A 15,498-nucleotide genomic window follows, 5' to 3' on the forward strand; every position below is an offset into this window, starting at 1 on the left:
TCTGGTTTTGTTTTCTGTTTTAGCAAATCATCTTCTTAGCTGAGTCAATGATAAACTCTCTCTCTCTTTATAAGCAGTTTAAATGTCCATAATTTTCTTCTTTCCTCATCCAGGCTAATGGGAGATTTCTTAAACGTAGATGATTCAAGCAAGAAGTGGCATTTAATAAACAAGATTTGGGCTTTGCCTGTATGGTTCTCCACTGTCTGAAATGTTATCTTACTTTCCCCATATCTGTGTTTGCAATATTTGTCTGGACGCTAGAGTCTGACATATGAGGGCAGAAAGACTGAGTTTCACACAACTCTTTTAGTTGCCCCATATGTTGTCAGTTTGGGTTGTCGTCATACTGTGAGTATGGAAATCTGAACACTCTCCGGGTCCTTCTTGCCAACTGCTTGCTCTCTCCACGTGTGTGTGTGTGTGTGTGTGTGTGTGTGTGTGTGTTTTCTACTTCTCTCATGTGAGTTGTTTTGGTCCTGAGTCTGGAGTTAAGTAGCTACTTCCAGAGAATCAGTTCTGTATGAGTTTTCTCTGTACGATGAACAAGGCTCTCACCAAATATTACTCTCCAATAAATGTGACTTTCCTCAGGCAGCAGCTACTATAAATCGCAATCAAATATGCTAGAGTACTATATAAAAAAAGTGTATCTACTTTGAAATATATAAGCTCATCTAAACAGATTCCTAAGACCAATAAAAGACTATATCATTATATGACTCGTGTGGGAAGAGAAATCAGAGTAATTTAGATTTAAGTGTCTTTTTATAAAAGAAGTTGGGAAGGCAATTGTATCCTTCTGTAATCAAAACAAAAGTCATGTCCTGCCACTGACAGTCGCTTTGCTCCTTCCATTCCCTTTTCTCTGGAGATAAGAATCAGACATGTTTTCAGAGGGTGTTTTTAAAAAAAAAAAATTTTTTTTTTCGCCACAAGTCGCCCTATCTCATTCACACAATTATGTACGAAGCCTCTTTCTGGTAGCACAGCTGGATGGCTGAGTGGAGAATGCTGAAGTTACAAAGCATTTCATCTCACTTAATAAGGAAAAGCTACAACCACATAACCTCTTTTCATTTCCTCTTGCTGCTTGAGGGTGATTTATAAAGGATCAATAACAAAACTGTTACCTCTGGGTTTCTTTTACTGAGCATTTGGCTATGTCAATCCATCCTGTAACCAACTCTGATTGTTAAAACATCCCCAGGGAAATGTCTTCCACACAGCTCTCCTCTGGTACACATGAGATGCGTGATTAAAAAATGAATTCATAATAAGCATTCCATTAAAGAGCACTTGTAGCAAGCTAACAAATTCAGCAGAGTGCCAGTATGCGATGCGGATGCCAGCAGGCAGACCACTCTCCTGTCTATTAAATAACCGGGGAGCGAGAAACAAAAGCGCTCCTAATGAATACACCAGCAAATTCATTAAGCCAGATTTAATCTTGGTGACTGAATCCTGGACGATCCAAAGCCAACCTGGTCTGTGGTTAATTGCTCGAGAATGAAATGCCGTGTAGACGCTCATGGATAAAAGGGAAATTTCTAGGGGCTGGAGCGATGGCTCAGTAGGTAACGTATCTGCACTTTAAGCATAAGAACCAGAGTTCAGATACACAGCACCCATGAAAAAGCCATGGGGGCAGCATATAACAATCCCAGCGCTGGTTACTTTATCTTCCTAAAGACATAAAAAGTCAAAAAGGAGTGTTTCTCTTGTGAGATAGAACTCCCAACCTGGAACAGGTTTTGTGGCTTCATGGTCCTCCGTGACCTTAGTCATCCATAAAAGACAGGCCAGTAGATTCTGAGACGGTGACAGCAACATAATAAAAAGGCATGTGTTACTAGATTTGATAAGCCTCAAGGGGACCTGGAACATAGCCATACCTGTCCCCATCACACAGTTTGAAGTCCATCCCCAACAGTTCCATACTTCTGCATAGAAACCATTCCATACAACGTTACTATCATTAACCAAGCAGTCAAGAGAGTCCTGATCTCTAACTCCACCACTCCTGTTCCTCTATATCTAAGAGTGTTCATGACCCCAGAATTCAAAATACTTCATTTTCACTTATGCTCAGGTGTGCTTCTGTGAAACCAAGGCTTTCCATTCTTGCTCTTTGAATTCTGCTATCTCTGTGAGGTGGATAGTCTATTGAATGGCTATTCAGGAGCTCTGGGCACACGAGATCAGAAGCAAGCCCTTCGGTTAGTGATACTAAGTAGGGTAGGAGCTGTGGTTCAAAGAGTGTGTCATCTCTTCTTAGCCTAGGGAATTCCTAACCACAGGTATACTGAACACGCTTAGCATACCTAGGCTTTGTTTTTAGAATTGAAGTAACGTTTCCTATCCCTCCCTACAGTCTCCAGGGTTGATGAAACTTTAAGAGAACAATCTAGCAATCACTTTACCAAACTTTCCCTTACTATTATATTCAGTAAGTTCATCTATCCATTACTCATTCATGCTACTAAAATACAGCTGTCATGGCAATAATGTAAATTTTCAAGTAGACATAGTCAAAGCTGTTTGGCTGTCACGTTACTAGTAACGAAAGCACTCCTAAAGTGTTTGTTTCTTTGTTTGTTTGTCTGTTGTATGATGGTTTCTTGTAGCCTGGGCTAGATTTGAATTCACTGTGAATCCGAGAATGACTTTAGACCTCTAGTCTTTTTGCCTTTACCTACAAAGTGATGGGATTACAGGCATAGACTACCACACCTGGTTTGTGCAGGACTGGGAATGATACCAGGGCTGACCACACTCTAGGCAAACATTCTATCAACTAAGCTTCATCCCCAGGCCAGGATAACACATTTTAGTAAACATCTGGAGCAGACTATCTCTTACCCTTGACTCTTCTGAAAGTAAGCACTAAGCTCAAACACGGTCAAGCTAATGTGCATTTGTTAGTCAGTTTATCAGAGCAGCCTGGTGCAATCCTAACACACACAATATGAAATGAAGCTTGTTCAAAACCAGTGGTGGTTTCACCGTCTTCCTGTGCCAGCCAGTACTCCATACTCGGTCACCAAATAGGAGAAACATCACAAAACAGGGAATAGCATCTACAACTTTAAATGGGAGCGAATGGGGAGAATCTTACATTTTTGAAGCAGAAATGAGGTGCTTCTTCTGCCTGACGCTGCTTGTGGTAATCCACCCAGTTAAAATCCTGGCCTGAGTAACCTGGGAGGGAGGAAACACAGATACATGGTCTTAGCTGAGCTGGATTCCAGGAAAATGATCCCCCTGCCAGGGGGGTCTCCTAGAAAAATAATAAGAAACGATCATTTAGAACCAAAGAGTAAAGTCTTTGCAAGCAGTAGAGCATCCTTGATGAGCAAGTGAAAACACTTAAGAAACTAGAACGCCTAAGTACAGGTATAGGAGGTGTGCAACAGGTGTGATTACCTAGGATCCGAAACCACAGAAGGAAGATGGGGCCAACCATCTGCCTCAGAGAGGCTTTTGACAATGGGGAGACTGGCTACTGAGAATTTGACAGGAATGCATTCTTTGTGTAGTGTGTCTGTGTGTGTCTGTGTGTCTGTGTGTGTGTCTGTGTCTGTGTGTGTGTCTGAGTGTCTGTGTGTGTGTCTGTGTGTGTGTCTATGTGTGTGTCTGTGTGTGTGTGTCTGTGTTTGTGTCTGTGTGTGTGTCTCTGTGTCTGTGTGTGTCTGTGTGTGTCTGTGTGTCTGTGTGTGTGTCTGTGTCTGTGTGTGTGTCTGAGTGTCTGTGTGTGTGTCTGTGTGTGTCTATGTGTGTGTCTGTGTTTGTGTTTGTGTCTGTGTCTGTGTGTGTGTCTGTGTGTGTCTGTGTTTGTGTTTGTGTCTGTGTGTATGTCTGTGTGTGTGTCTGTGTGTGTGTTCATACGCATGCTTCAGAAATCTAAGGACTTAATTTACATGAACTTGAAGGCACCAGATGAAGTTATGGGTGATGCTGCTATCTTTCTGGTAAGCAGGTGTAGTTTTGCCTGCTCATCCTTCCCAATCAAAGCAAAACAAGTGACCCCTCCTCTCCCCTCCCCTCCCCTCGCTTTTCTCTGAAGCTCGTGCATCAGTGACTGCACAGATGACGTCTGTACACAGTGGGCTTTTCCTTCCCAGCTTGACCTTTCTCATTTACGGTCTAGAGGAGCTCCCATCTCCTCGAACAGTTTCTCATGTTTGCCAGGATGAATATACACTATATATGTCCATCCTTTAGCACACTTATTTCTCAAGTCCCTCCCAGAACCTTCTATCTACCTCCCAAAGCCTTACACAAGAGGAGACCCGTGTCTCCCAATTCTCTGTTCTGCACCCTCAGCAGGAAGGTACCAAAGCCAGCCACTTACACACTTACAGGCCTGCTTCCTTCACTTCGAGGGGCTTTGCCACACAAGCCTCTGCTCCTCGCACTGCCCTCAGTTCTGTTTTAAAATTCACCCTCACACACACACACACACACACACACACACACACACACACACTGTTTACTTTCCCCTGGTGGGGCTTCACCTTTTCTATAAACATACAAAGTCCTTTGAGCTCAAAACAACCTGAAGCTGAGGCAGCTAAGGTCAGCCTTGGCTTCTGTCTAGCATCTATTTTCTAATACCCATAGAATTGTGTGAACTGTATTTGGGTGTTCTGTATGGCTGATGTATGTCAGATAAAATGTTCTTATTTGGAAGTCACCCTTGATTGTAGCGCATAGATGTTTAGCCAGGTTTTCTAAAACTAACTTCTAATGGGCTGCAAAGTGTCATCTTGGACCTGGATATAATCTATACATCCAGAGGGCAACAGTGTCCACGGGGAAGCCATTTTTAATCTAATAATTTCTAGATAGAAACTTGTTGGGCTTCACCTGAGCAGCAATTAATTATCTGGACCCTAAAACTACCCACTTACTTGAAACTTGGAATGGCTTAGACTTGTCCTCCCCCTTCTCCTTGGAACTGTTATTCACTCTGTCATTTAAATTCTTTTCCTTTGGGCTGGTAATGAGCTCTTTTGGGATGGCAGTTTTAAGGCAGCTCAGAAAATAACTACTACATAAAAAACAAATTGCCGCAGAATGCATAATAGAGACAACAGGGGTCAATTACACTCATTTGTCAACAGAGGCGGAACAAGAAGAACTGAGGCTTAAGCACAACGAGGAAAACAGGTTTTAAACCAAGGAGGAGGGAAGAAAACAGCAAAGAGGAGAAAAAAAATAAAGAGGAAATAAAACCCCTCCAGCCATTACAATTCCTAAGAAGCTGCCTACCCAGACTATGTGAATGACAGCCATTAAAGGTATTTAAGTCTTTATGACTCTTTATTTTGAATGAAGACTTTCCAAAGGGTATGTATGCAAGAGGGAAGAGGTTGGTGACCCATTTTTCTTGTGATACAAATGAGCAGACAACAAACAGCCATTAAGTCTGGCTGTGCAAATGGACAGTGCCTTTGAAAAACTTAACAGTATAAAGAGCTATGCCCCTTGACATGGTTTCAGTCCTAGGAATTTATCTCAGAAAAGTGACCCCACTAACTGAGAAAATGAGTTATATGTTGGGAAATGTACAGCAACTTTACGAAACTTGGAGAAGGCAAAAGTAACTCTCCATGAACAGAAAATGGTACAAGATTTACTCAAGACCCCTCTAAGCCCCTAAGATATCATACAGGCATGATATTGCATAGTTGGGGCAGGGAAATCATGAAAAATATGCTATGTCCTTCAGCTAAAAGGACTCATTGCAGACATATGAAATTACTAGAATTCTGAAAAAGATGTAAAGAAGAGAAAAATATAAAAAAGAAATTGTTTTGAACTTGTGACAAACGTCTTCAACTTATTTGTACTTTTTCAAGTTTTCACTAACAACTGTAAAAGGACTTCAGTGACAAAAAGTTATCTTTGTGCTAGTATAATGCAAAGTCAGACTATGTGTCAGCAAAGATTCTTTACAAGGTGTGACTCTTGCATGAGTGATGTTCCCCCACCACACAGACAGACACACACACGCACACCACATCACACACATTAACCACAAACCCACATTCATACACACACATCACACACACCATACAACAAACCACACACACACAGCACACACACATACACACACACACACACACATACACACACACACACACACACACACACACACACGCACATTTCACACACCATCACCCTTCAGCTTCACCAGTCCAGATTCTATCCAGAATGAGTGAGGCCGAATTCTGATATAGAAGTGAGTCAGAACTACCTTAAGGCTACCTCAGAGGCCCACTGCCCCTTGTCTATGCCTTAGAATAGGGTTACCAGCAAAGTTTAAGGTAGGATTTCACTCTCTTATAAAGCAGACAGCATAACAATAAAATCCCCTCTTAGATGTAGCCTCTTACTGTGCCATCATAAGAAAGTAGCAAAGGATATTATGCTTGCTATGTTCCAGCCAGACAAGGGGAAAGACACTCAGATCCTGAAGTCCATTGGGAATGAGACATTTAATAAACTACAGTTAAAGCCACCTTGTTAGACTGTCAGTCCTCAAGGATGTGCCTAGCCTCTATCCTAGACACTCGTTCCTTCACCCATGAAAAGAGTAAGCCGGCCCTCTGCATGCTGGGTGTGGGGCAGTTCTAATACTAGGATTAGAGAGGTGAAGCAAACTGACATAAGTCTACCCTTTATGGGGCTCAGATTTCCTCACAGAAAGCAGAGGAGACGAATGTAAAAAAAGTCAAAAAGTCAGCTGGTTGGAAAGATGACTCAGTCAGTAAAGGGCTTTGCTTGACAAGCATAAAGACCTGAGTTTCATCTCCAGAATCTATGGTTTTATTTTAAACAGTGAAAGAGGGAAAGAAGGAAAGGGAAGGACAAAAAACAGAGGTGACGGGATGAGAGGAGAGGGGAAGGGAACAGAGGGGAGGGGAAGGAAAGGGACAAGAGGGGAAGGGAGAACAGGGGAAGGAAGGGACAAGAGAAGAGAGGGGAGGGGAAGGGAAAGGAGGGAGGGGAGAGGAAATGAGGGGAAGGGAAGGAAGAGAAAAAGAAAACAAAGACATCACCATCACAGAACTTAGGAAAGAGACGCAGCTCTTCAGGAGAGAGAAGAAGTAGAAAAGAAACAGTGAGTCCAAGACCTCAGCTGTGAGTGCACACATCAGCAACAAGAATGGCAAGGCGGAGCAGGAATGAGCCTTGAGAACAGATTTCTAATAGTACGGACATAATGGGCAAGAAAACACTTGCAAAGTGGACTCTGCTTTGGCGTCCTAACACGGGACCAGGCGCTGGTATTTTAGACCCAAAAATCAACGGAAAACCAACGAAAGCAGTGAGAAGAAGTGCAATATTCGCCTATGTCTCAGGGTGCTCCAAGGTCATTTAAAACAGTAGGCATTCATGCATTCCCATGAGTTCTTCTTATTTACAATCAGGGAATACTGCAGAAAAACAACAGAACCTTAGGCAAGGGCCATTTGACCTGAACACTAGCCACAACGCTGCTTCTTACAGAATGAGAATTAGGCTGGGACACATTTCGTACAACAATTAAAACCCTTCTCTGTGTAAAAGCAAGCACAGCATTCTAGTTTGAATTATGTTAGGAGACAAAGATATCACCAGAAATAGACTCTAATATCATATAAATATCAAGTGTTGACAGGAAAAAGCAACACTTTAAAAAAAATCGTAAAGAATTATTAAATAAGCAAAAGGATTCTTAGTTTTTAACAACCAGAAATGTTTTCAATATTAGAAGCAACACAGCTTTACCCTCTTAACCCCGTTCAATTAAAAGTGACCTTTTTCACGGAGAATGAAAGAGAACACAGCTATTAATCAGGGAGGTATTCCAGTCTCCCGAGCCAGATGAACGATAAATTTTAAATTAAGATATATAGCAATCTGAAAAGTCAGAGAAAATCGTCAGGTGCAAGAAAACCAAAAGAATCCCATCATAGTCTGCCTGAGTGCTAAGGTCCTGAGATCGAACTCAGGCTGTCAGGTTTCCAAAGGTTTCCATTTTCACCTGGTGAGGGAGAACTAGCCCTGGACCTGTTCTGCATAATCTCTAAAGCTCTAAGTCACATCTCATTCAAATAGATCGATCAGAGTCATTAATGTGTGTGTAGGTGAATGCCAGTGTATGTGTTTATGTATATGTATATGTATATGAACATTCATATACATACATTTACATGCACACATAAGTATGAACCCATGCACATACATGGGGGAGGGTATCACATCTCTAACTCATCATGAAGTTAAACATGAATTTGAACTCCGGGACCTTCTGACGCTGGCAAGAGTATTCACCTCCTAACTGAGGCATAGCTCTGGCCCAGTACTGCATAAGCTCTAAAGCTCTGAGTCACATACCATTCAAAAAGATATATCAGTGACATTCCTGTGTGTGTGTGTGTGTGTGCATGTGTGTATATGCATATTCATATAGAAAATGAATATGCACAATTATACACGCATGCATTTTTTTTTGTGGGCATCACATGAATGCCAGGCTGATCACTAACTTATCAGGAAGTTGAGCATGAATTTCAATTCCTGATCCTTCTAACTCTGGCTAGTGGTTTTCACCTGGTGGGTTAGATGTTACACTGACCCATAAATATACACTCTATAAAACTCTAAGCACATATAAATCAAATGGATCTATGACTGCCATTCTTGTGTGTGTGTGTATGTTCATATACATGCATGTACAGGCACACTTACCTATACACATATACACATACACAAGGACAATCAAATGAATTCCAGGCTGATCTCTAACTCATCATGAAGTTAAACATGAATTTGAACTCCGTATCCTCCTGATTCTGGCAAGAGTACTCACCTATTAACAGAGACATAGCTCTGACCCGGTACTGCATAAGCTCTAAAGCTCTGAGTCACATATCATTCAAAAGGATATATGACTGTCATTCCTGTATGTGAGTTTGTATGCATGCGTGTATATGCATATTCATATAGAGAAATGAATATGCACACAACTATACACCCAAGCACATTCTTGGTGGGCATCACATGAATGCGAGGCTGATCTCTAACTCATCAGGAAGTTAAACATAAATTAGACTTCCTGATCCTCCTGACTCTGACAAGAATACTCACCTCCTAACTGAGACATAGCTCTGGTCCGTTACTGCATAAGCTCTAAAGCTCTAAGTCACATACCATGCAAAAGGATATGAGTGCCATTCCTGTGTGTGCTTGCGTGTATATGCATATTCATATGAGAAGTGGATATGCACACAACTATACACACATGCACATTTTTGGTGGGCATCACACGAATCGCATCCTGATCTCTAACTCATTATGAAGTTAAGCATGAATTCGAATTCCTGATCCTCCTGACTCTGCAAAGACTGTTCACCTGGTGAGTGAGATCACTCACTGGCCCAGTCATACAGAATCTCTAAGACTAAGTCACTTATCATTCAAATAAATCGATGAGTGGCAGTTTTGGGTTTGGGTGCATGCTTGTATGGGTATGTGTGTATGTATATGTATACTCATATACACACATGCACATGCACACATACATATACACACAGGCACATACACTGGGGGCATCACATGAATCAGAAGCTGATCCCGGACTCAACATGAAGTTGAGAATGAATTTCAACTCCTGTTCATCCTGATTCTGGCAAGCATTTCCACCTTGTGAGTGAGAGCACTCACTGATCCAGCCCTGCATAATCTCTAAAACTCTAAGTCACATATCTTTAAGGCCTGACTCTGGCAAGCATTTTGACCTGTTGAGTAAGAGCATGCACTGGCACCGTACTACATAATCTTTAAAACTCTTAGTCACATATTATGCAAATAGATGAATGCAAGTCATCATGTGTTTGTGTGTGTTGCATGTGTGTGTCTGTACATGCATATTCATATACATTCATTCACATGCACACACATGTAAGCACACGTGCACATACATGGGTGGCATCATATGAATACCAGGATGATCTCTAAATGAAGTTTGAACTCCTGATCCTCCTGACTTTGTCAATCATTTACACCTGGTGATTGAGACCATTCACTGTCCCTCTACTGCATAATCTCTAAAACTCTAAGTCACATATCATTCAAATGGATCAATGAGTGCCATTCCTATGTTTGTGTGTTCCTGTGCTTGCATTTATACATGTGTGTATGTTATATATATTCATATACACACATGCACATGCACACACAACTATACACGCATACACATGCATGGGGGAATCACATACATCACAGGCTGATCTCTAAATCCTCATGAATGTAAGCATGGATTTAAGCTCCTGACAGACCTGTCTGTGGCAATTGTCTACACCTGATGAGTGAGAATATTCACTGTCTCAGAACTGCATAATCTCTACACTCTAAGTCACATAATATTATTCAAATGGATCTAAGAGTGCCATTCTTGTGTGTGTGTCTGTGTGTGTGTTCATATACATGCATGTACAGGCACACTTACCTATACACATATACACATACACAAGGACAATCAAGTGAATTCCAGCCTGATCTCCTAGACCTCCTGATCCTCCTGACTCTGACAAGAATACTCACCTCCTAACTGAGACATAGCTCTGGTCCGTTACTGCATAAGCTCTAAAGCTCTAAGTCACATACCATGCAAAAGGATATGAGTGCCATTCCTGTGTGTGCTTGCGTGTATATGCATATTCATATGAGAAGTGGATATGCACACAACTATACACACATGCACATTTTTGGTGGGCATCACACGAATCGCATCCTGATCTCTAACTCGTTATGAAGTTAAGCATGAATTCGAATTCCTGATCCTCCTGACTCTGCAAAGACTGTTCACCTGGTGAGTGAGATCACTCACTGACCCAGTCATACAGAATCTCTAAGACTAAGTCACTTATCATTCAAATAAATCGATGAGTGGCAGTTTTGGGTTTGGGTGCATGCTTGTATGGGTATGTGTGTATGTATATGTATACTCATATACACACATGCACATGCACACATACATATACACACAGGCACATACACTGGGGGCATCACATGAATCAGAAGCTGATCCCGGACTCAACATGAAGTTGAGAATGAATTTCAATTCCTGTTCATCCTGATTCTGGCAAGCATTTCCACCTTGTGAGTGAGAGCACTCACTGTTCCAGCCCTGCATAATCTCTAAAACTCACATATAGTCATACTCATACCTGATGAGTGAGAATATTCACTGTCTCAGAACTGCATAATCTCTACACTCTAAGTCACATAATATTATTCAAATGGATCTAAGAGTGCCATTAATGTGTGTGTGCATGCATGAATATGTGTGCATGTATTTATATGTATATCAATATATATACATGTACATGTACACACAAACACACATGCACATACATAGGGGCCATCACATGAATGCCAAGTTGATCTCTACTTCATCATGCAGTTAACGTGAATTTGCACTCCTTATCATCCTGGCTCTGGCAAGGGGCTTCACCTGGTGAGTGAGACCTCTCCGTGGCCCAGTTATACAGAATCTCTAAGACTCTAAGTCACATATCATTGAAATGGATTGATGAGTGTCAATTTTCTGTGTGTTTGTGTGCATGTTTGTATGGGTATGTGTGTATGTATATGTATACTCATATACACACATGCACATGCACACATACATATACACACAGGCACATTCACTGGGGGCATCACTAGAATCTGAAGCTGATCCTGGACTCATGAAGTTGAGAATGAATTTCCACTCCTGATCCTCCTGACTCTGGCAAGCATTTTCACCTTGTGAGTGAGAGCACTCACTGGCCCAGCGCTGCATAATCTCTAAAACTTTAAGTCACATGTCATTTAAAAGTATCAATGAGTGCCATTCAGGGTATGTGTGTGTGTGTGTGTGTGTGTGTTTGTGTGTATGCCTGTGCATATGTGTTTGTGTGTATTTATATGTATATTCATATGCACACATACATATGCACACAAAACTATGCAACATGAACATACACTGGGAAGGAATCCATAAAGCCAGGCTGATCTCTAAGCCATTTTGAAGTTATTCATAAATTTGAACTCCTAATCCTTCTGAATATGGCAAGCTTTTTTACATGGCGAATAAAAAGTTTCACTGGCCCAATACTACATAATCTTTAAAGCTCTATGTCACACATCATTCAAATGTATCAATGAATGCCATTCCGTGTTTGTGTGCTTGCATTTACATGTATGTTTACGTTATGTATATTTATATACACGCATGTGCATACACAGAGACGTAAACACGCATGCACATACACGGGTGGCATCACATGAATACCAGGATGATGTCTAACTGAAGTTAAACATGAATTTGAACTCCTGATCCTGCTGAATCTATAATTTGTTTACACATGGCGAGTGAGACCATTCACTGTCCCACTACTGCATAATCTCTAAAAGAATAAGTCACATAGCATTCAAATTAATGGATGAATTCAATTCCTCTGTGTGAGTGTGAGTGTATGTGCTTGCATTTGTGTGTGTGTGTGTGTGTGTGTGTGTGTGTGTGTGTGTGCGCGCGTATGATATATATATTCACATACACACAAGCACATGCACACACACATATACACACATGCACATACATGGCCTGGAATCACATGAATAACAGGCTGATCTTATAATCATCATGAAGTTAAGCATGAATTTGAACTCCTAAAACTCCTGATTCCAGCACACATTTTGACCTGGAGAGTGAGAGCACTCACTGTCCCAGAACTGCATAATCTCTAAAACTCCAGTGACATATCATTCAAATGGATCGATGAGTGTCATTCTTGTGTGTGTGTGTGTGTGTGTGTCGCATGAGTGTGTATGTGTCTGTATATACATAATCATATACATACATACACATGCACACACACGAAAACACACATCGACATAAATGGGTGGCATCACATGAGTGATCTATAACTGAAGTTAAGCATGAATATGAAATCCTGATTAACCTGACTCTGTCAATCATTTACTCCTGGTGAGTGAGACCATTCACTGTCCCACTACTGCATAATCTCTAAAACTCTAAGTCAGTTATCGTTCAAATGGATTGATGAATGCCATTCCTGTGTCTCTGTGTGTGTGTGTGCTTGTGTTTATACGTGTGTGTGTATGTTATGTATATTCAAATACACACATGAACATGCACACACAACTATACACACATGCACATACATGGTTGGGAATCACATGAAATACAGGCTGATCTCTAAATTCTCATGAGAATAAGTATGAATTTGAACTCCTGAATACTCTTAACTCTAGCAAGCATTTCACCTAGAGAATGAGAATAGTCACTGGCCAAGTACTGCATAATCTCTAATATGCTAAGTGATACATCATTCAAATGGATCGATGAGTGGCATTCCTCTGTGTGTGTGTGTGTGTGCTACATGTGTCTGTACATATATATTCATATATATACATGCACATGCACACACATGTAAACACAGATGCACATACATGGGTGGCATCACATGAATACCAGGATGATGTCCAGCTGAAGTTAAGCATGAAGTTGAACTCCTTATCTTCTTGAATCTGCAAATTGCTTACACATGATGAGTGCGACCATTCACTGCCCACTACTGCATAATCTATAAGACTGTAAGTCACATATCCTCTGTGTGTGTGTGTGCACGTGCACACGTGTGTCTATGTATGCGCTCATGTATATGTATATTCATATACACGCATGTACATGTACGCACACACAAACACACATGCACATACACAGGGGCCATCACATGAATGCCAGGCTGATCTCCAACTCATCATGCAACCGACATGAATTTACACTCTTGATCATCCTGAACCTGGCAAGGCTCTTTACCTTGTGAGTGAGAGCACTCATTGGCCCAGCATGGCATAATCTCTAAAACTCACATGTCACATGACATTCAAAATGATCGATGGGTGCCATTTCTCTGTGTGTGTGTTTCTGTGTTTATCTGTGCATGCTTGTATATGTTTGTGTGGATGTATATTCATATACACACATGCACACAAAACTATACACACATGCAAATATATTGTGGGGAACCCCATAAAGTCAGGCTGATCTCTACGCTAGTTTGAATTTATTCATGAATATGAATTCCTGACCCCTCTGAATATGGCAAGCATTTTACCTAGTGAGAAAAACTTTCATTTGCCCAGTACTACATAACCCTTAAAGCTCAAAATCACATATCATTCAAACATATCAATGAACTCCATTCCTTATTTGTATGTGTGTGTGTGTATGTGTGCATACGCATGTGCATATATATGTATGTTTATGTTATATATATTCATTTACACAAATGTACATGCACACGCATGTAATCACACACGCACATACATGGGTGGCATCACAGGAATCCCAGGATAATCTCTAACTGAAGTTAATCATGAATTTGAAATCCTGATTCTCCTGACTCTGTCAATCATTTACAGTTGGTAAGTGAGACCATTCACTGTCCCACTACTGCATAATCTCTAAAACTCTAAGTCACATATCATTCAAATGGATCGATGAGTGCCTTTCCTGTGTGTGTATCTGTGCTTGCTTGTATATGTTTGTGTGGATGTATATGTCTATTCATATACACACATGCACATGCACACAAAACTATACACACATGCACATACATTGGGGAGGATCCCATGAAGCCAGGCTGATCTGTACACCATTTTGAAGTTACTCATGAATTTGAACTCCAGATCCATCTGAATATGATAAAGATTTTTACTGGTAAGTAAGAAGTTTCACTGGCCAAGTACTACATAATCACTAAAGCTCTAAGTTACATATCATTCAAATGTATAAATGAATGCAATTTTTTCTGTGTGTGTGTGTGCTTGCATATACACGTGTGTTTATGTTATGTATATTCATGTCAACACATGCACATGCACATACAAGTAAACACACATGCACATACATGGGTGGCATCACATGAATACCAGGATGATCTCCAACTGAAGTTAAGCATGATTTGAAATCCTTATCCTCCTGACTTTGTCAATCGTTTACACCGGGTGAGTGAGACCATTCACTGTCCCCTATTGCACAATCTCTAAAACTCTACATCACTTACCATTCAAAGGGATTGGCGAATGCCATTCCTGTGACTGTGTGTGTGTGCTTGCGTTTATACGTGTGTGTGTAGGTTATGTATATTCAAATATAGACATGAACATGCACACACAACTATACACACATGCACATACATGGAGGAATCACAGGCTGATCTCTCATGAGGATAAGTATGAATTTGAACTCGTGATACTCTTAACTCTAGCAAGCATTTTCACTCTAAGTCACATATCATTGAAATGGATTGATGAGTGCCATTCCTGTGTGTGTGTGTGCGTGCGTATCTATGTGTGCGTGTATGTATATGTATATTCATATACACACATGTACATGTACGCACACACAAACACACATGCACATACACAGGG

General features: G+C 40.9%; 1 protein-coding gene across 5 annotated transcripts in view; it reads right to left on the bottom strand.

The window, feature by feature from the left end:
* Nucleotides 1–15,498, bottom strand: part of Sfmbt2 (Scm like with four mbt domains 2) — a 189,329-nt gene that overhangs the window by 54,975 nt on the left and 118,856 nt on the right. For all 5 annotated transcript variants that reach the window (XM_029469511.2, XM_029469516.2, XM_029469524.2 and 2 more), the window contains one exon: nt 3,119–3,201. In XM_029469511.2, the coding sequence (XP_029325371.1) occupies nt 3,119–3,201 (83 nt within the window). The remainder of the gene's footprint in view (nt 1–3,118; nt 3,202–15,498) is intronic.

This window comes from Mus caroli, unplaced genomic scaffold (assembly GCF_978045245.1).
Source record: "Mus caroli unplaced genomic scaffold, Mus_caroli_1 scaffold_2, whole genome shotgun sequence".
Taxonomy (NCBI): domain Eukaryota; kingdom Metazoa; phylum Chordata; class Mammalia; order Rodentia; family Muridae; genus Mus; species Mus caroli.